The sequence below is a fragment of the Calliopsis andreniformis genome, chromosome 3, assembly GCF_051401765.1.
Source record: "Calliopsis andreniformis isolate RMS-2024a chromosome 3, iyCalAndr_principal, whole genome shotgun sequence".
Classification (NCBI taxonomy): Eukaryota; Metazoa; Arthropoda; class Insecta; order Hymenoptera; family Andrenidae; genus Calliopsis; species Calliopsis andreniformis.
Genome location: NC_135064.1, coordinates 18,034,563 through 18,057,493, shown reverse-complemented (window position 1 = coordinate 18,057,493; position 22,931 = coordinate 18,034,563). Strand labels below are relative to the sequence as shown.

The window sequence follows — 22,931 nt, the reverse complement described above, 5'->3', positions numbered from 1 at the left end:
ATATGTGACTTACATCATCTTGTATATCTAACCATAGATGGACCCCAGCAATCTAGGTATCCACATTAAATATAGAATTATAAATGTCATTTTCTCTTTCTTCTCTCGTTTCTAATTTTTTTTTTTAATGTCTGCTAGAGACTATACTAGAGGAACTAGAGGCTTCCTATTTTCCCCAGACCGTAGTAAATCCTAGAAACTAAAGTACAAAAGACCCATAATCTTTCACATCTAAAGACCATAATAATATTTCACTAAAAAAAAGGAAAGGTGACAAAATTGATTGATTGTCCTCTGAAACTTCCTCTTAAATTTGTCTTCTCGTTTAAAACGGTCTCGATCGGCGCTCCAGTTTCACCGCACCGTATTAACCGCGTTAATCGAGATACGCTATTCTATTTCAGCAAAATATTTCACGCATACCTGATCTTCGTGCAAAAAGTCGCAGCACGGTAACGCTGATACTGGTTCAGATCGTTTTCAGACGGCGACAAAAAGCCGCGCTATATATCGGGTAGCGTTTAAAATTACGCCATTCTACGCGCGATCGATCTTTGTGCTCGCGAAGGTAAACGCACGCGATATCCTTGCTAGTGGACACCTATATTAGCATACCGCACTATGCACAATAAATTCATGGCGTTTCGTGCAGATAAGCGTGATAAAGAACCCTACGAAGGAATCGTAAAGCCTCTTTTTCCGCTTTATCGCGCTCGACTTTGTATGTAAAATCACGCGAAAATTCTTCCACTTTCTGGAAAAATTTAGAGGAGCTGAGTGGTCGCATATTTAAATAGAAAATTAGATAACGAAATTCAAAGCAGCTTAATTATTTAATATGTAAGCTGGATTACATGTAATGTCAGAGTTCCAAGAATATGACGTTGTTATTCCATCTAACGTGTTAATGAGAGTTAATTGAGTAAAGTGATTGTACCTATGTTTGCTTGAAATTATTTTTAGTTAATCAGTTAATGGACGAGCATTTAACTTTTTTTTAAAGTGTAGGTATATGTGATGTCTAAATTGCATAATTGAATGTATTATAGTATTATCTACATTTTACAGAAGATACATAAAATATTAAATGGTATTAGAGCACGCTTCATAAGATCGTGCATTCTTCACGTCGAGAGAATACGAGTCATACTGTCGAGCATTTTCACGTTGATTACATAGAGAAGTTAATTATCTAGCATGAATTATTGCATCAGATTGCGCAAAATTGTAAAGACGATTACACACCATTAAACAATTCCAAAAGTAGTAGAGACTACATGTATAGAATTATTGCTTTTTACTGCCTTCAGTAAATAGTTTCGTACTTAAACTTGCGCACATGGTCTGGTCACAAAAAAGGATAAATGCTTGTACGTATTAGAAAACTTTTTTATCATTGTTACTGTTATTTTGCTGTTGCAACTTTACTGATATGGCCGTAGAATGACAGAAAATTTATAGAAGTTGGGTACGCAAACGTATTTTACTTGCGATTAGATAACTAGGTCCTATTACACGAAAGATAATGCTGAATGTCATCGTTCATGCAAACACTTTAACGCGCTGTAACACTGCATTTTCTTCATCTATTACGGTAGCCTTACGACAGCTACTCGTTGCACAGACATTTTTTCGTATACGTAAAGAGAGCGCAGTTACAGAATTTTTCATAAACGAGTGTCATCGAGACAATCGTGGCTGCGAGTAATTTACAAAAGTATTCGATCGCCAACTGAAGAGATACGTCACTGTTACTGCAAACACTTTCCAGCAGAACATTCTAGAAATGTCTACATTTTCCAGGAAATACTTTTTCAAAGAGTTTTATCGCGCATGGTCACCACTATCTTGCAAAAAATGGTAACTGTGAACTCGGTACGATATACAGTTCTTGTCGGAAATGACTTCTAACGTTAATATGTTGTCACGAATACCGTGCTGTTTTATCAGCAAATATTTGCCAAGGAAAAACCAGGAAATTCGGTGTCAGTATCTTTTTTACTATTATTTTACAAGGAAATAATTTAAAAATAAATTTTAGTTGCAAATGGTTTATTTGTCGCGCGAGCACATCAATATGCCAATTGGAAATATTTTACAACCGATTGGTACGTGATTCACATTCACACGTGCTCGCACGTGTAGACGCAAAATCATATAATCATGTTGCAAAGTGCACAGGTATAACCGAGGTCACTGATGTAACCAATGACGCGTGTGCCGATTATCGATAAATTAATGCAGTGCAGCAAGAAATGCGCATTAAAGGTTTTTTGAATTTTTATCATCCATGCATACGAGCTGCTATTAATGTACAGAAACTATCTATGGTATCTACGAGTGCTTTTTGCGTATGCTCTTCTCGAACACACATACATTATTTCTGCAATAATTCCTAATTCAGTATCTATCTACTCTAATACCAGTCACTATCTTAGACTTCAAATAGACACTCATAATCTGACCAGCTAATGTCAATACTAAAAATCCATTTCAAATCCCCGTTTCGTTCATTAACCCCTTCACCTAAAATTTTCTCTCGTAATATTATCATCTTCGCTGCCGATCCGAAACAACAGACCATCCCAAACTGCCAGCCACAAAGCTCCCCTTAACCGAACATACATCCATCACGCGATAATGCGTGATCGGTTACTTGCGAAATCTCCTCATCACGCGGTGACGCGTGATCGGCAGCGAAGCTACCATAAAAAGTGCCCAAGTCAGGCTCGTTAAAAAAGGTGAGGGGTTTAAAACATACATGTTCCCACTTCCTTTAATGAGCCCTAAAAAAAGAATGCAGTGGAAACTCCATGTCCTGCCCGCGAACGATCCATATTCAAATCCACTTAGGCTTCGACGAGATAATTACCCTAATGAGAGCCCTCTAGGAAGATCGTGACAGAGAGTCGCGGTCTCGTCGAACTCACGCGACCAAATTAAGAAGGTCAATGCTGTTACAGGGTCCATCGCGTATCCGCGCAATGTAGTCGGTAATTCAGGGGCAAAAGCGGCGGGCGGGCGTGCTCGTCATCGTCCCACGCGTGATCAACACGCGTGTCCGCGTTACGCAGCTCTCGTCCTCCGAGATGAGGATGTGACGTTGCTCTCAGATTTGTTAATTTGTTATTGCGCCGGCACCGGTTGATTTTCTCATTAAAGGGCCTCGCGTGTGCTCGCCGACAGGGACAGAGAGAGAGATTAACAACGAGACCACGAATCCTCCTATTCACCAGGCCGCGAATCACGGCCCATCGGGCGACAAGTGGATGGCAAAAAGCGGCGACCTCTGACCCCCGTGTTCGCGTAATTTTGTCCAATGTAGCGAGTGGATGGAAAGGGATGGAGGAGAGTCCATTGTACTCGTTTGATTCAGATCACGGTTGGCTCGTGTTTAATGCTATGCTGATTGGGGACACTGATTTGTGAGTCGTAGAATAATTGTGATGATGGAATAGTTTATGGATATTCATGAAACTTTGCCGATTGGTAGAGTGGATAAGGGTGAGGTAGAATGCATTCAATAAGTTGGGGGAATATTGGCAGATTTTTCTAACATTTTGCTGTGTGATATAAAAATTGAAGTGTTTTATTTAGGTACTTTGAGGATTTACATACTGCGAGTGGAACAATGCATAAAATTGTGTTCTTAGAATTTTTTAACATACTGTGTCAGTTAATTGTCAATCTTATCTCGTGTTGCCAATGTTCCTCCAATTTACAGAGTCAACATTTTCCAAGACATGACATTTTACATATTTTCTGCATTGAGTTTTTCAAAATTTGCTCAAAATTAAACTTGCTTTAAACTTCGCATATCTGGGTACATTCCTATGAAAGAACCTGTTTCTTGAGTTTTCTGATCACATTTTGCTGGAATGGTTGTAAAAACGGAGCGTTTCCTTCTTTCCCGCTATCGCAGCCTTTCTAATTGCAGGAATAATCAGTAATCGTGATCGAAACGCTTGATTATTTTTTCGCGTGGTCACCGAGACACTTTTTCATTTACCGTGACTAAGAATTAAGTTGAGACTTTGATAGACTATATCATAGCAAGCTTATTATTTTCGTATTATACTGTGGCGATAGTTAAGTGTTGGTAAATTACTGGTGGAATTTAGTCGACCTAAAATTAGACTAGAATTAAATAAAACTAATTCAACACATATACAAACTGTAGCAAAGTGGTACAAGTGGGAAGGTGATAATTCTGCATGAAAAAATAAGTGAAAAATGTAAACTAAAGTTTGAGTGCTTGAAGGGTACATGAGATAAGGGGATTACTCATGGTCTGACCATTGACTGTTTCTACTGTAAAACTAGAAATATCTCCCTCTCCCAGTTTACTCCTCAAACGCCTAAAATCGTACTTTGATGCTCTGTCCTTAGATCAAATTCAAAGTAAATTTTCTAAACCAAAGTATGATATCAAAAAATTATATTATACATTTCTGGCTTATTTTCTCATAAACGATCATCATCTTTCCCTTTGTACCACTAGTTCTGAGATACCCTGTATAGTAGACTAATTGATGTTTGACCACAAGTTGGTTTCGACGTTGTTGAATATCGTTGCACATACAAATTCAATGTAGTCGTTCTACGTCTATTAAACGTGTTCATTCTAGCGAATAAATTGAGAGAGATTATTATGACTGATTCGTAGCTCCACTGTTGCTGTCGGCTCGTTAGTGTAAATCAAGCCTCTTAAGAATTGCATCCCTCTCACTACGATCACGTCCACTGCATTAACCTCCACGTGCATAGTAAGATTTGTTTAACCCTTGGTTTCGTTAAATAAGCACATTTTTTTCAAATCCCTTGTACAAGGAATATCAAATACATATACATGTACTCGATAGCGATACAGAATATCTATCTCTCACTAATAAAAATATGGGCGTTGTGTAACTCATTGAGGCCTCAGTAACGTAGAAACGTACAAAAATTAATCGTTCTTTCCTCATACGTCAGTTATCAAACCACAGCAGCAAACATTTTCGAGGTTGACTGAACGGGGAATGCGGAAGCCTTGTAATCATTTACAGTTCGCAATTTGTATAATTGCGCGATACGGCAGACGTTCGATGGCTGTTGTCGCACGTCTGACACGTTATCTCAGTTTCTACTACTGCTGTTGTTCTCCACTCTAATTTTCTACTGTTGAACAGCACGTTCGTGATTGATTAGTTTTCGAGGCCTCTTTAAGATCTTTTCAAGGTCTTCAGACCCCTGTTTCATACATTTCTAGTTCATATTTCCATGCCAACCCCCTCTTCTTCGTGGCTGTTCATTAAGCCAGTAACACTCTTATGGTATCGACTTTTCGGTGTTTCCTGTTTCAATGGTGGCTTTTGTTTTTTGCACGCTATATTGTCCTCGATGATCCATCACTCGTGTCTTCATCAGCTTGGGAGATCATTGAAATACATTATCCTGGTCTGTCGAGTATACTTCAATTTAGTCAATTTAGTGATTTGTACGGTAGCACGACTATTAAGACCAGCTTTTAGGTTTGGATTATTTTAATTTAGGACTTTATTATGGATTTTGATTGATGGAGTTTAAAAACCAATTGACTTCTTTTGACTTTTTATTCTTTTTAAATTTAAATGTCTTTGCCAAAGATATAATGAATATTATGATTAATGAAGACCGAGGAGTTTCAATTTGTGATTTATAGACGCCCTATTAAATTCGTATACTTTTTAAGAGTACAATTAAAGGGACTAAGTTATTCTTTTCAGCTTCAGTATTTTTATTCTTACAGAAGTGGACACAGATGCTTGCAAATTTTTGGATATTTTAAAAAATATTTTTTAAACTTTTCAGATGTTGCCATTTTTGAATATTCTTATTTAAGAACATCTAGTAGCTATTTCTGGATATCATTATAGAAACTTCATTCTCACTTCCTCTTCTCATTCTTCTTATCAAAGTTACTCATGATTGCCGAAACAAGGTTCTCCAGACACGATAAAGAATCATTCAACCTTGGAAGAGGTCACAATTATAAGCTGCTTATTTTCCATCACTTGTGTAGCACTGACCCGTTAAATGAAGTTCAAGCAACATTATATTTACTTGTTATCACGTGTACATTTCAACGTCACGTGAATATTTTTGTTTTGGAATGATACTTATCTATTTACGAGATGAACTTGCCAAATTTAGAGTTACTCTATTTTTAGAATCTTACGTCTTTGCGCTCATCCCAATATGTAGATGAAGTTATCTGTTTTTTATTTAGGCCCTCACTTCCTCAAGATCGGTATCGCGTTTAGTCATTCAAAAGTCGTGAGGTCTTTGCCTCAAGGTTTTCTGTATCGGTTTTCACACATCCAAAGAAGTCCACAGTGAATTCAGTAGCCTCTTTAACCTCCAAAATCTTTCGAAGATCAAATTTCGTGGAGTTTAAAGTATCAGCATGTCCTGTGTTCATTATCTTTCCTCCCAAGACTCGCTGCGTCTCTGGTTCCCTGTCATTAAATTACTCAAATATTAATTTTGGTATAAAGATTTGATCTCGAGAAGTGTTTACTCGGTAATAGTTATGATTTTTAAATTTTCAAATTTTTGAAATTTCAAATTTGCAAATTTTCGATATTTTAAATTTTTAAATTCTTAAATCTTTAAATTTTCATGTCTCCATATAATCTCTTCAAATTTACAAATATCTAAATATTCAAATTCTTTAGATTAAAGAAAAGCCTTCAGAAGGCTTTTAAGGCCTAAAACCCAAAAACCAAGTACATCCGTACTTACACAATATAAACATAGTATTGTGGCACCTGTGCTTCATCTCGAGATGATCCTCTTTGCCATTTAATACACCGATTGACCTATCCCATCTGGCACGGTGTTCCTGTCCAAAAATAAACCGCATGCAACATTGTAACACAATGCAGATAATCGCCCAAATCTACTTAACTCTGTAGGTGCTTATTTATACATAGGCACGTAAGATTTATTAGGCTCATTATATATTAATAAATAAGTTTTGTGTATGTACAGAGAGGAAGAATTGGATGCATTGCACAAGAATGCATCCGAATATAATTTTTCGTTTAAGAGGCGTCGTCGTCGCGCGAATTTAACCAAAACGACGAATACCTGCGAGAAGCGTCGCTTTCGCCGTGGCGCCGCGATGAAAATAGCCGCGAAATAGGTGCCAACGATCCACCAGCCGACACGACGCAATAGGAATCAGAATCGTGAGAGCCACTGACACCGATCGCTGTTGCATCGGTAAATATTTACTGGATGCAACTGGATAGTAAACAGATTTGCATAGTGACAGGGGGATATGACGATATTAACTCAAAAATGTTCCATTCATATTTGTAGCAAGTGTAGAAAATGTACAAGGTGTCCATTAGGTATTCAAGGTTTCAATTTCGGCAGTAATTATGAAAGAGATCTAAGTAAAAAATGTAAAAAGTTGGATTTATCATCTATTTTGTGATGAAAAATGGTGTAACAAAATATAAGTAATAAATTCTGCTTTTTAAAATTGTTGAAACAGATTATTTTCATAATTAATGGTACAATCAGTTTTGGTTTTGAATTTGGGTTGAAATTTAAATTTAAATTAATGGAGATCGTAGTTTATTAAAAAAGGAAATTCTCGGTATACCTCAAGATATAACAAATAGAATTAGCAATACGAATAATTTCCCGAACAAATTCGTGTTTCGCTGTGAAAAGTGGTGGAAATTGCTTAGGAAGTATGGTCAAACTGATAAATCAATAATTGTTCTGTTAAAAATAGTCGACTTAAGCGGTTGTTAAGTAATCTTAAATAAAGTTGTTAACAGATTCTTTGTTGAATGATGCATGCTACCTGTTTTTAACGCAGTTACTAAAATAATCCTCTCTAATTGGAAACACGCTGGGAAGAGTGATCATAACATATGAACGAGTGTACTGAATTCTTTGGAACCTTACCTACGTCTCTATTGTTTCAATAATAAACTGAAGAACGTGGGAGTTTTGAAACACTTTGCACCCGAAAACTGGGAGTTGAATGAGCTTGCAATCACTTACTAAATCTCATTAAAATTGTCTTGCTAGAGGAAGATACTTTTAGCTCGAGGTTAATATAATCAAGAATAATTACACAGTGTTCTTCTTTTCAATATGGTTGAATACAGTAACATAATCTTCATTTTTCTTGATTTAGGAAATGATTCCAAGCTTCTGATCGATAGAGCAAAATAGAAGTTTACAGAGGCGACTTAAAGAAAGTGATCAGTAGAAGAAATTACGATTTCTGCCACTGATGACTAAACCTACATATTTGTTACAGTCTCAAAAGGAATTCTACAAGATTTATTCGCTATCCATGGCAATTTTCATTCAAAACTGAAAGTACATCTAGACAGAAGTGCTGACACAGTATGGTATATTTCTGAGTGATACGTGCCACAGGCTAGCACAAATGAAACAGCAATGCGTAACAGGATCGCTACGGGATGTAACCCGCGGTGAAAATTCTATTTCTGTGTCGCCTCGACATGAGCTCTTCGGAATACCTCGGGATCACAGCGTTCCCTGTGCACGTTGAAAATACTTCTATAGTAGCCCTAAGTGTGGTCACATTTCACCACAGTAGCGCACGATGGACTTAAAAGTGAATCTAACTAATCACTAAATTTACAAAACAGAGTTCTTCGAATTTGACAATCTCTTATGTTAGCAATTTATTATTAACTAGACTCTAAATTAGTGAAATGGAATCGTGTCCTCATATCACATAGAACACAACTCAGTTTCGCTAATTTGTATATTTTTATATTTGGCAAAATATAAGCGAAATTTATTTCAGTAGAAATTGAAGCATAGCTAGGGAAAGTGGAATGGAATTCACAAAAAATTTGATGGAACGGTTATTTAGGTATAATTGTGATAAATAGATCTACTTCAAATGGTTGAAATTATAGTTTCAGCGAAGCAATGTTGAATTTCAAAGAACGAGTATCGTTCACGGGGTGCCATCATTTATGATCATTTATTGGTACCACTTGCGTTTTAACAGACGAGGAGGAAGGGTCCCTATGGAGGAGGGCTATTTATGGTCACGGGTAATATTAAGACCATTTGCGAAGTTCCATTTGCAATCGTTTCATTTACAGCGGCAGGAAGATTGGTACCATTTACAGTTACGCAAACTGTGCAGCAGACACCCCATGTGAACGTAATGTGCGTCGTTTTATTCATCAAGTATCATAAGGCTTTCTTTAACCTGTTTTAGGGATCTAATATTTTATTCTCGTTCCATTGAGCCACGATTACATGCAAGGTGATTTATGCAAGTTTCAACATGGTTATTGATATTCAATTTCAATGAAATTCAATTTCCACGAAATTCAATAAAAAAGCAATTGTAATAGTTTATATTAGTAATAGTTTATAATTTTCTACACGTGGATACTATGTAACTTACACTACAGTGTAGTAGTATTAATTATTTAGATACAAAAATATCCAATTTTTATGTTATTTAAAAGCTTTTTGAAAAAACTTATTCACACGTCCTCTGCCAAGTGTCTCCTGTCCATTTTTAACAATGTTGCATAACCATTCGCGATTCTACGCTTTGATATACTTTTTCTCTTTCACGTCAGTCGATTGGAATTCAAGAGAGGTTTGAGTACAGAATGCATAGGATTGCTTCGCAAGAAATCCCACAACACCATAGAACATTTTCGCTATGCTAGTTATTTTTAGGAAGACTAGCGTGCATAGCTCGAGGGAGACATGAATAGACAGAAGTCACGATCTCTCTTGCGCAGAACAACAGAATTGTCGGTGTTTCACCGAATAACGTGTCTGTCTGGTCCAAGTTCGAATGAATGTTGAGAAAAGATCCTCACAATCGTGAATCACGGATGAATTATTACTGTCATGTGATGCGTTGAGTATAATTGGCACCGTTTCCGTGTGTAATTGTAAGAGAATTTCTTTCTTGAGCCACGTGTTCACATGTGTGTCGAGAGACAGATGAAATATTTTCATATTGATTTATTAGCCGAATATGAATTCTTTGTATTAAGAAAACTAGGGGAAATATAAATTACAAATAACGGATTGTAAATTGAAACACATATTTCTAAATTAAGTGAGACATACGCATTTTGCAATATTTTTGAAAAATTATTTAGAGAAATTCTGCATACTCTATGCATTTGATGGCGATACAGTATGAAATAAAATATTAAATAATAATGAAAAGGAGACAGTTGTAGAAAGAGAATCTAGGGACTTTATACCCTAAGTGGTAACACACTAAATCTACTTGAAAGCAGGAGTACACATTAAATAATTCAATTACACATTAAACAGAGAAAGCATACTATGTAAATAAAAATCAGGAATATACCCTATAGTAGATATTTACATCACATAAAATAGTAGTCAAACCTGTGAGCTTATCTCCACAAAACAAAATTTATACTTCCACTTCCACCTACACTCATGATCACAACTCCACAAAACAAAACCGAAAACAGAATACGCCAACACATTCAGACTTCTAATACATACCTTCATCAGCCTTCAATGAAACTGATTCCAACAGAAAATCCAACCATTAACAAAAGACTTGTCCCAAAGCCTGAGACTCCACTCGTACCAACTTCTAGCTACCCACGCTACCATCTAAAGACACCCCTGGACTCACGATCCTTCACTCCTCCGAACTGCCTCTCTAAAACAAAACGAAAAGAAAAACTAAAAAAGATCCAAGGCACTTGTCAAGTAAACAAAGCTCCCTGTCCGTGTCAGAGGAACGAATAGTCGCGACGCGTAATCGAAGACCTCTAATTTCGTGATCAAACTGTGGCTGCAGCTGACGCGCGAAGCGTTCCATCTGTTGTCCCGCGGCTCGAGCAGATTCTATTAAGCTTGGTTAGCGGTCAGCTAGTCAGCAGAGGAGACAGGATGCTCACGTGAGACGGTCAACGTCTATTTGCTCTTCCTATTTTCGTAGCCGTTTGGTATATAAAGAGCCCCCGTCCTCGGCAGACATTGCTGAAAGATTTGGCAGCGATCCGCGGTTTTCTGCGCCGCGGCGACTCGGTGCCGTAGATAGAGTCGCTAGAGAAGACGATCGGGAGCGTAGTGTACGTGGAGGAATCGTGGAGGAATAGGTGTGCTCGCACTGCTCGCCGAAAAAGCGTCGCGGTGCCTTGGTTGCGTCGGCGTCTACTACACTCGGGAAGAACTGTTCCGCCATCTTCTTCGCAAAGTGTTTTGCCCGCGAAGTTTCAGTGGAGAAACTGAGATAGAGAATATAGGTATCTTCGTGATCGTGATGTCCTTAGGACGCGATCGATTGATCCTAGACGATAGAACGATCGTGGAGGGATCGAGGACCTGAGGTAGAGAAAGGAAGACACGATTGTGATTCGTGATCGGCAGTTTGCTTTGGTGGCGTGTTTTGAAGACGATCCACGTGCTCGAGGGTGCGCGGCTTCAAGTGGTTTCCCTCGTGGTCTTATTTAGACGAGGAACACCGTCGTTGCCAGCGAACTGGGACAGGTCCTATAGTCTCTTCGGACAGCAGAGACGCTGCGCGGTGAACGCGAGTTGGCACCGATGGAGAATAAATAAAGCACGTGGTGTCGCGGTGACGTTCCTGCTTGAACAGAATAGGAGGCAGATTGGGGTTTAGGAGGTTGGAAAGGAATGGTAGTGGAAGAGTTGAGTGAGTGAACATGGGGAACACTGATAGCGTGCACGATGTGGAGATGAGCTCCTTGTCCACCGCGACCAACAATGATCGTCCTCATATCATGGTGAATATTTTTATTGAGATTTTTGGTTTGACAGTTTTGGGGTTTGAGTTATTGAGGATTAGGTGTAGGTTAGAGTTAGCTTCGTGTGGGCTGAGTTGGTTGAGGGTATTTGATGTTGCGTTAAGTGCTTGAGGGTGTGCTGATGAAGAACTTAAGTTGACTGATATGTAGTAGGGAAAATTGGATCCTAGGTAGTGGGGTAATAACATAAGGAACAAGATTGGATAGAGAAGGAAGGGTAGAGATGTGTTCAGTCATAGTTGTGAGTTTTACTTCGATTATAGTATTGTCACTATTTTTTGCTTCCACGGGATGAGCAGTTACTGATTTTTAAAAATTCAAAAATTCAAATATTCAAAAATTCAAATATTCAAATATTCAAATATTCAAATATTCAAATATTCAAAAATTCAAATATTCAAAAATTCAAATATTTAAAAATTCAAGTTTTCAAATTTTAAAAATCTTTAAATTCACAAAATTTTGTGTCTCCTTATAGTTTCTCTATTACAAAACACATAGGTGCCTGTAACGAAACGCTTCCGTATTGAATATTCAAATGACACATTCAGAATAATTGTTGAGATCCTAACATCAGCACATAAACACTGCGTCGTAACATTAAAATACAGATAAATGGTAACTGTGCCAATAGTAAAACATGTTACCTATTCCTAGTCAGTGGTTCCTGGTTAGGTTTCAACTTATTCATAATTATTCTGTATCACACTCAATAAGTGTGACAGCAACAGTTCCGACTTTCGTAACTTTTTGCGACCATCGATGCGTGTATGTATACGCTGGTCTAAAATTAAGTGTCTACAATCGACTGAGAATGTTCTAAGCTATTTTTCGTGAGAATACATGTTTATCGTATCGAGGGGTGGTAAAGGGTTACAACAGCTGACGAAAACCAGGCAATAGAAGCTGTATTTAATTACAAGACGGTTACGAAACAGCACAATTGACAAGTCGAAAGTCGAACAGGTTGCTAGAGCAGACCACGAGGTATAAGTGTCTGGTGGCCGAGCCTAGGCGCCAGTAAACATATGTATACAGTGGTATAAAGTATACAGGCTGAATCATTGTAATACTAGAATCTGAAATATCTTTGATGCTTTCAACCTTTAAAAAACTGCAGTGCGTAGAAATATTTACATTTACATTTACATTTTCAAATATCGGTTTTAAAAGAAACAGATATTCTCCTTAAGAGCAAATTGTCTTATATTATTACTATTATTAGATAAAATAATTATAATTTGTATTATCAATTTTTCATATATATTTTCATGAAGAAAATATAATATCCATTACACAGTATTTTGTGAAAATTATTTATGCTTGTTTTAGTAGGTGTATAAATTTTACTACATGTACATACTTCAGTATTTTCGAAGGACTAAGGTTCGCCTACAGACTTGTAACAAATTCTCCCATTCAATGCAGCCTTAGCGCACAGCATTTTCATTAATGAAGCAATTAAAGTTGGGTGTATGAGAAATTACAAACAATATTCTACCCGAACATTCTATACAGATATCTCGTTACTTGAAGAAGTGGTCGAGACTCGCCTACGTACAAATAACGAAGTATTTTTTATACAACCTTGTCAAGCAACTTCAAGAAATCAGTTCGTATAAAAATTTCCAAGCGCTATCGAGTTTCCAACCTGATAACGTGGATTATTTAGCATTAGCATACTAATGGGCTACAAGTCTCCTTTAAAGCAGAAATTTGAAGAGTTAAATTACAGATATCAACGCAATAAATTTTTAACATTTATAACAGTTCTCCTAATTGATATATATTTTGATACAATAAAAATTCAACTTTTTCTAATGTATCTTCATTTTTCAAGTTCGTAGAATTTGTTCAGTCGAATTCTAGAATAAAAACAGTATCTACCATTTTTTCCACGACTGATTTTAATCTTGCTTAAGTATCTCAATTAAGGACAGACGTCGTGAATACGTTGTACGTGGAAAAAGATAATAGTAGACAATGCGTCGTAGCTTTTCGTTGAAACGCTCTAACGATTTTGTAATAGCGATTGAACTATTGTCATTGAATGGGATCTCGGTCGAATTCACGCTTTTCACAAAGATGACTCTAATTTCTATTTCGAATCTCAAGTTTCGTTTAGTTTCACGGAACAATGCAGCTTACTGGCAAACAGATTTAAAGCATAACATAAATGGCTATTAAGCCTCTTTCAATGGAGACGGAAAATGGCTTCCCTTGTGTAATATATCACGATGCTAAATTACTTCATGCCTTGCGTCAGTTGTTACATAAATGCGAGGGAATTCGATTTTCGTCGAATTATTCGTCACTGTCACATGATTCTGTCGGGAAGTTAATTCTTAAAGAACTGCGAACGTCTAACGTCATTAATTATCACACATTCTAGGCATTCTTCTGCAGAGGAGCTCATGAAATATAATCACATGTTTTTCATACAAAAGATTCAAGCTGCTCTTAAAAGTATCCTTGTCTTTCTAACTTTTAGAAAAAGAAGAAGAATTCTGATCGTCTTTGTCCTTTTTATACTAATAAAGCTTCCTTTCATAGCTATTAATAATTATTGAGAAAACGCCTAAAATTCCTACAGTGTCTCTAACTTCAGACTCATTCCACTGACATTGTTGACTATTGCTCAATGGTAGTAGAATAAGTCCCAAGCCAGACACATTTCGCTGACACTGAAACGAAGCGTCAAACGCATTTTCGTCACTCATTTTCGTCTTACGATTAGTAGAAACTTAATAGAATTTCTACATAAAATTTCTGACACTATCGAACACTCTGGACATACCAATCTTGTGTTACTTTCATTTTATTGGAATAAGTTATCGTATAGAAACTACGACTTTTATTTTCGGTGAACTTAACAAAATGTGTACATATGTATTTGATTTGAATCACATAATGATGTTGCAGCTAAAGCCTCTCAAAGCATAAATACTGCTTTCTAATGTGTACTTGTTTGTTACAGAGAACACCAATGCGCCCAATGATAGCGGAATACGACCCAAAGAAGCACGGTGTGAAAACAGAACTCTCAGACATGGTTCTTGTCAAGTAAGTGCGAAACTTGGTTTATGAAATCGACGCGAATGAACGGTTCAACGATAGTCGAGCCAATTCGCTATCTGCTACCACGACCAATCATCACCATTGCTTTCTTGCCAAACTCAAATGCTCCGTGCTCAAGCAAACGTGAGTGACAACCCCGAGGATCATATATTGTGCATTGTAATCGTATATATGTGTATTCTCTCATTCTCTATGCTCTGTTACACACATACATGTATATATATAATTTTAATATATATATGTATATATATATATATACACATTTTTTTTGAAATATGATAGTACGATCATTAGTATCACAACTAATTCATATGCATACCGCCTGATCGCTGACGTAGAATTCGTAGCGTAGCTGGCACCAGGGATGCTTGACGATTGACCGCTGAATCGTGACGATTCTCTATTGCTGGTTTGTGCAGAAACGTGCTTCCGTTATTTCTTTAGTTTTCATCCCTTCCTCCTTCTCCTTTCTTAATATTGTTTTGTTCGTGCACTCACACAGTACGTTTGACACACGTGCCCTGTTCTTCTTTTAACCCATTTGCATCCAACGAACGAGAGAGATTTCATTTTGTACATTCATGGAAATGATAGAATTGAATCGATGTTGATAATGTTATTGGAACGTTACTGGTTTTGTGTGGACATAGTTTTCGTGCTGTCGTTTGGAAAATTCGTTGCAAGGTGTTGGTAAAAGGTACATGTCAGAATTTTTGCAGTGTGTAACATATAGTTCTAAGCCTGAACTGTCCTTAACTGTTGACGCTTAGGTTTTAGAATCGAATACTCTGATTCCAACGTATTGTTATTAAAACAAATATAAAATTGATATGGAAATTCTTATATAGAAATGAGATACAAGATGTATTATAATTTTCTATTAGATATATTTGGGAAATGAGAAAAATTGGTGCCTGGAAAATAATTCAAAATGTCTTACACTGTAGTTAAGAGTTAATGAGTGGTTTAAGTCCCAAAAATTCTGATAATATTTTCTTTAACACTTGCAATCGCTATCGCAAAACATTAATATCTATGAATAATGGTTCGCTGTTATGTCGTTTCTAAAGTTGATTCATAAAGTGTTTGCCATGATACATCAAACGGCGCAATAAATTATTAAACTGTCACAGGTGTACGTAAAATATACATATACATGTACGAACAAGAAGTATGGATAATACATATTGCACGTGTTGGGAAAAATGGGTTACGTCTTAAGAGTGCTCAAACTATTACACGTTTGAAACAATTTTAACTTGTTTTCGATAATGAACAAATTTGAATACATAAATAGTAATAGTAATGCGCAATTATTTTTCTAGAAACCCTTGTTCTATTATTTTGTGGTTTCAATGTCTCGTACTAGAATACATTTTCGCGATAAATGTTCACAGTACAGGGTTAACTGTATTTCCATATTCATGAGCTGGTTAATCTATCTTTTATAAAACTGGTAACTACGAAAGAAGGCATCGTCTCGTTCATGGTCTTACAGCTGTTATTAACTTATTGAAATAAAAAGTTCATACTGTATGTCTGTTTGAACTTAAATCAAATTAATGGTGAATTTTTATATTTCTGTGCAAGGGAGTCGAGTAAACTAACGTTAAAGATATTCATAATTGTAAATGATTCGCAAATATATCTAAAAAAACTATTATCGGTTTTTAATGTTAATGATATTCCCTCACTGTTTGCTTCAAACTTTCCAATAATTTAAATATACATATACTTTAGAATCATTAAATTCTATTAATATTCATGTTTAATATATTAGCATCATAAACCCTTACAAACATCTCATGAAAATACTTTAAAATATCGTGAATTAATTATTGATGTAACTATGTGAATTATTACACTCATAGAAAATACACTTGCTGGAAGGAAAATTAGCTAGTCAAGGCAGCTTTTACTCTCTATTGACGAAAGTTCACCTGACCCCCTTGATAGAAGCAACAGTCGTTGCACATGTCTTTGCACCATCGTAGAACAGTAGAGACACAGAATAGATAGAAAATGGAGTAGAGAAAAGAAACGAAGTAGACAAAAAAATGAGAGGATACGTAATATACGTGAATCATGCACGCGGGAGACGATTTTTCGCACAAACGAGCGATTCTTTTTGATCGTCGATTTAGCGGCAACACGACGAAATCTTTGGATCCTTTGCGGATTTCCTCCTTGCTGCACCTATCGCCATTTTTTCGCAAAATTTTATATTCTTTTAAATCTTCCCTTTTTTAATTTCTAAACTCGCAACTTTGCAAATATTACAACACGTCAGATAAAATTGTTTCGATTCTCTGCGCGTAAAAATTCTTCTCTACATTCAATTTTCGCGCGTTCACCAACGATTAATCAATTGAGAAGTCGATCAAAGAATCGCGACAATTAACGAGCGTTGCGCAACGGAAAAAACCAGCAGTAATTACTAATTATTTCTTCGTATTTTTTTTTAACACGACATTGAACAAACTATAGTTGCTTGTGGATTAACTGGTAACGCACGGTTTAATTTCACTGATTGGATATTGGTCGCACGATCATTCCGCGCGATATAATTTATCGCGTTATTTTAATCGTCGCGCGTGTATAACTGCCCGATTATTTCGCGATGGAAATAATTAACCTGCAAGGTCGATCGTTGCTCGCGGATAAACGCGGTTTGTGACGGTGATTGAGCGATATCCATAACTACAAATTTCCCTATGATTTAAATTGAATGAAGTCAAGCCAAGTCAGTTTTTAAGAAGAGACATTCACAAGATTTCACTGTCAATCGTGGTTCCTTTTTCCTAGCAATTTTTTGGTATTAAATTACAAATTATAAATATCCTATATTGGAAAATAAATTAATGTTTGCTAGAGGACTTTTTAAAATAGTCGATTTAATTGTCACTTGAGTTATAATTACTTTAAAAGTTCTGAAATAAATTATACATTGAATAGACACATGGCTGGTACTCTAAATAGATACTGATATATTAATTACACCATTGAAATGGTTCTTGAGTAGTTTCCTTTTTTCCAAGTTCATATTTAAAGAAGCAGAAAAACAAAAAGTAGGAAATACAAAATGGTGCATAAACGGGAAGGAAGAAGGTGCAAAAAGGAGGGAATCCTCGCGGCGGTTTCTTCGTCATTGGCTGTGGATGCTTCGTGATGGAGGCCATGCGGTGTGCAAATCAAGCTACTGTTCCTCTAAAAGGATATATTAAAGATGACAACTGTCTTTACTATATAATATGTGCATTTATATGATTCCAGACTTGCGTATAAACTGCGGGCACAGATTCGGGCTCTATCAAAGTGCTCTGCGCATAACGTGAAAGTGAAAAAAAAAAGTATAAACTAAAACAAAACAAAATAAAAAACGGTACCGTTTTCGAAAGAGAAAAAAATGGCACGGTCTCTGATGGACGATCGCGGGTTCAAAAAGAAAGGGTTTTGGGACGGTTAAATTAACTTCGACCGAGACGAGACAAGCAACACGGGGGAAACAGTTTCAAAGCTAGACTATAAAATCGTGTGAAGCCTCGCGACGAGCGATCGGGACGAACCGCGACGACGCAAAAACTCCGACGGACGATCTAAAAAGAACATGAACAGAATCAGAAAGACACTGAAAAAAGTACAGTAAAAAAAAGAGGGAGAAAGAGCGACGAATTCTTTTTTGGGGGACTTGAGACCTCGTTGCCCGAGTAATAAAACAAAAAAAAAAACTAAATAGGAACATCGAAAAAATACGATTTACGGAACAGATATAAAAATACAATTGGCATTGACGTGCGTATTAAAAAGCGAAAGCAAACAAACAAAAAAAAAACGAAACAAAATCGAAGTAAACGAATAAAAAGCAAGTAACACGCTCGGCGAGAAGTGCAAAATGTCAGAAAGCAAAGAAGGCTTGTTAGTCGTCGTACTGCGTCGTGGCGGCGGGCGTCGCGGTGATGCAGTGCGGTGGTTGCAGCTGCCTCTAAGCCTGATCGCGGCGCGTGAACTCTTGTCACGTGTCACGTGACACACACAGACTCGATCCCGGAGCTTTCTCGACAGAAAGCTTCGCACGACTACGGAGAGAAACTACCGCACCTCAATGGGTACCTATATGCCTACACACCTACCTTTTTTTGCGATTTTTATTACACTTGTGTCGCGCCTCGTCGTTCCAAACCAGACCCTACACCCACACACATACTTCTCCCATCAGCAGCGTTCTCACGTGCGCGACCGCGGTTGCCCCGGATAAGCGATCCTTTCCTCGAGGGCGATCCATCCCCTGCGTCGACTTCTACGTGTAGGACCGCGGCTTAAAGGCGAGCTTAAGGCGAACTTGGACCTTTCACTTTGGGTGATCATCAGAGATAATTCATCCACAGTGAAGGAAGTAGAGCCTCGCTGTACTTTTGATGAAACAAATGGATGGTTCATTTATAAAGAAGCTGCAGTGATACGTGTGAACCTAACATTTTTAATATTTCGTGATATTCTTCTACGAGAGGTGAAATTGTAAATTCAAGTCTGACACTCAATGTTTCAGTCGTTGACTTACTGAGAATTATTGAAGTGAAGTCAATCACTGGACTAGTGTAAATACGCCAGGTTTCATGTTTCATATTCACTGTGGATGAATCATCTGCGATGCACATACAAAGTGATAAAGTGTGAATTTGACTTAAGCCACGTTTGCATTAGACAGCTTTTGGTGGATCGACCAAGTCGACCGACCTCAAGTCTTTCGATTAAAAAGTTTACACTATAGCTTCGCTGTTCAACATTTCGTTGTTCTGTATAGCTAAATTTGTCTGTCGTTCTACTTAATTTTGACATCGATTTTGACATATTTACGCGATCAACTTTAACTGAATAGATCATTCTAAGAAGGGAATAAGTCCAAAAGCGCGATAAGTGTTAGTCTCTTTGAATACTGCTCTTATCTTTTTATCTCCTTTTTTTACACTTAGAGATAGAGTAAGACTTTAACATAGAATCCTAATCTCGGATTTCTGCTCTGTATTCCCTTCTTCAAACCACCAATTAAATTCAACTGATCAGATTGTTCGACCAAGAATAGACGAATGGGTTATTTCCAATTGTACGATCAGAAATCGTTTCAAGTTGGTTGAAATTGTGTTTACAGCCTGTGTTTACAGTTTACAGTAATAATTACCAATCTAATTGAGCTTATTTCGAACGACTTGAAGTCGATCGATTCGGTCGATCGACCAGATGTAGCCTAATGTAAACGTGCTTTACGTTGTTACGAATCAAGACACGATACAAAACGAAACAACTCGCTCGAACGTCCGATTGTCCATCGATCGATTACGATTCGCTCCGTTCCTTTACCCGACATTCCCTGATCGGTGTGAGACCGCAAATACTCGACGGAATCGATTCCTCGGTGCTGATCTTTTCTTAGTTTCGAGAGTCGAGGGAATGGGAAAAGTGCATGTCCCTGAATCTATTTTCACTTCTGTTTTCCTTTTCGTTTGTTTATTATTGAGTATTAAGAGGAAACGAGAAAGGTGAAATGCAGAAAAGTAGAATAAAGTTAGAAACGAAAGAAGTTAAAATAACATCGAGCTGGATTATTTTCATTCGTACGTGCTTAAGCTATTTTTGTAATTTATAAGGTAGAAGGAATTTCTTCGCAGATTTCTTGATATAATCGCGAATGGCACGAGAGAAATCTTTTAATAGAAAACGAGAGCTTTGCTAGATCGCGGCATAAACGTCGAGCCTTGACGCTGGAAGCTTTACTGGTATTACAAGTCTTTTGGCACGAAGTTACTGACATTTCCTGAAGCTCGAAGTATCTCCTTTAATTTATATCGTCTCAGGAGTTTAGTTATCCACGTGTACCAACACTCATCGTGGCATATGATCAATATTCCTCAACAAACACAAGAAAGACTATTTCTCTAGCAATCTTCCTATTCTTAAATTTCAAATATTCATTTTGATTATTTATAAATCTAATTTTCTACTTACGAGTTACTCAAATTCTAAATTCTTATTTCTATTTATCGCATTTGTGCTATATTTGGATAAGCCACTGAGCTTCAATGCAAATAAAGTCTACCTGTCATACCAGGGACAATCTCGCCTAAAAGATATCAAAAAATACAGGAATTAAGAAACGATTAAAAACACTGTCAAGGTTTCTCTCGTAAAAAAGAATCGACCAGCGGTTAAAATTATTACACCTGTGGAGAATATTGCCAAAAATTATTGCCGGAAGTTCTAATTCTGCTTGTTTAAACAGACCTTTGCCAAATCCAACCAGTCTGCGCTTTTGTTGCGCCATGCACTTTTTCCACGAATGAGAGACAGAATAAATTCGACGATCTTTTGGGCACAGTGGATACATATACGTCGTCAGAAATTCAGAATCAGACACAGCGAGCACGAGAACAGTTGCGAAAGAATGACCGAGCTTTTCCATGATCGATTTCCTCGACGGTTCCTCGGCACGTACGCAGAGACGGAAGTTCGGGAGACAGGGAGGAAATCGAAGGGACGTTGAAAACTGTCTAAAGCCTTCTATCGATTAATTTAGAGAATTATGAACCTTCTCTAATTCGATTTAACTCGAACTGTGAAAATTACACTTGAGCACAAACTGAGCGACATACTGGAGGAATCGGAAAGTGATATCTTTTTTGAAATACATAAACGTGACTCCTACATACTTAACGTGAACTAACTTTACATACGTACTACATTTAAATTAACATTCATTTACAACTGTAATCTTCGACGTATAGTAACGTGTACGTAGTACCCATTGCACAGGAAAATAATAATTCACGTAGCGTTTTGAACCTTGGCATAGTCTTTTTAACTAAACTTGCATCAAATAGTCGTTAAGAATGCAACATTAGAGCACGCTGACGATTATTTTGTAAATTGCATACTTTGACCATAGAAAATGGTGTTTGAATAGAAGAGGAATAAAGTGCAATAGTAAAATTGTTGGTTTCAAAAACGATATTGCTCGACGGTGCTCCTTACAGTCAGCAACGAATCACGCCTGCAGTTGCAGTCGAAATGCATGGCGTGTGAACGAACACAGTAGAAAAAGACCACGTTGCTGAAACCATCGCAGCCGCGAGACCCTCGCATTAGAGTTGAGTGTCATTGAGCGGTTCACTCACTGCTAGTAGCTTCGTTTCCTCTAGAATTAATGCTTGTTACGAGTGTGTCGAGCTTACGGCTGATCAAAACGCGTGGATTGCACTGCGAATCATGTTCTTATCGTGCATCGAGCTCGTTCAGTGCAACAACGTTTGATTCATAAGCGCGCGTTCAGCGACAGTAGTCTGACTCACGAGTCTCTCTGCAAGACAGGAGAAATGATCGTTGACAGATTGAATAATTCCTCCATACAGCGTGAATATATTTAGCTACCGCATCGAATTTTAATCTATTGAATCGATTTGCGTAAATGAGTTGGTGATTAATAGTATAGTTCTCGATGATTAACTGTTCGCATATCAGTGGATTCTGTTTTTAGAATCGTATGTATATATGCTTTTGAATAATACGATTCTTAAAATAGATTCTTTGCTTTGTCATGGCGAAATTAATGGATAACAGAAATGAAATGCATTGGCTTTGATTCACCGATCATCTGAGGTTTTTGTCAAATAACGTGTGTCTCATGATTGAAGGGTCCACTGTGTATCGTGACACTGATATTCATTTGTTTTTGTTGGGGTGATCATTTCTATCAAATTGCGAGATTATAATGAAGAGATACTGTGCACAGCATATCAGTACAGTTACTGATATTTCCCAAATTATTGACTGCTGTTTAACAAGTTTAATAAGCTTAGCAGTCCTACAAAAAATGTTAAATGAAAACAAAATTTTACCATAAAATTTAACCATGTACAATACAAAATAGTCTTCAAACAACCTTACTCAACTTCAAATAACTCACACCTTACAATTCAATAAAGGCATCCCTAATCTCGCTACAACATATGAAATATACAAATCTCTCTTTAAATCTCGAGAGGG

The 22,931-nt window shown here is 37.1% G+C and overlaps 2 protein-coding genes across 5 annotated transcripts in view; one reads left to right on the top strand and one right to left on the bottom strand.

Annotated features, from left to right (window-relative positions):
- The window catches only part of Atg13 (Autophagy-related 13), a 45,340-nt gene extending 34,384 nt beyond the window's left edge, over positions 1-10,956 (bottom strand). Inside the window, exons 1-2 of one of the 3 annotated variants that reach the window (XM_076392978.1) lie at positions 10,819-10,956; positions 10,546-10,708 (exon numbers count right to left, since the gene is read on the bottom strand). The gene's annotated coding sequence lies outside the window, so the exon portion shown is untranslated. Of the gene's footprint in view, positions 1-10,545 lie in introns of all 3 variants that reach the window. The other 2 variants (XM_076392979.1, XM_076392976.1) reach the window with 2 other exon arrangements.
- The window catches only part of LOC143188626 (proton-coupled amino acid transporter-like protein pathetic), a 46,125-nt gene that overhangs the window by 13,517 nt on the left and 9,677 nt on the right, over positions 1-22,931 (top strand). Inside the window, exons 1-2 of one of the 2 annotated variants that reach the window (XM_076392974.1) lie at positions 11,048-11,798; positions 14,797-14,882. In XM_076392974.1, coding sequence (XP_076249089.1) covers positions 11,718-11,798; positions 14,797-14,882 — 167 coding nt within the window. In that variant the 5' untranslated portion in view covers positions 11,048-11,717. Of the gene's footprint in view, positions 1-11,047; positions 11,799-14,796; positions 14,883-22,931 lie in introns of those variants that run through there. The other variant, XM_076392975.1, reaches the window with a different exon arrangement.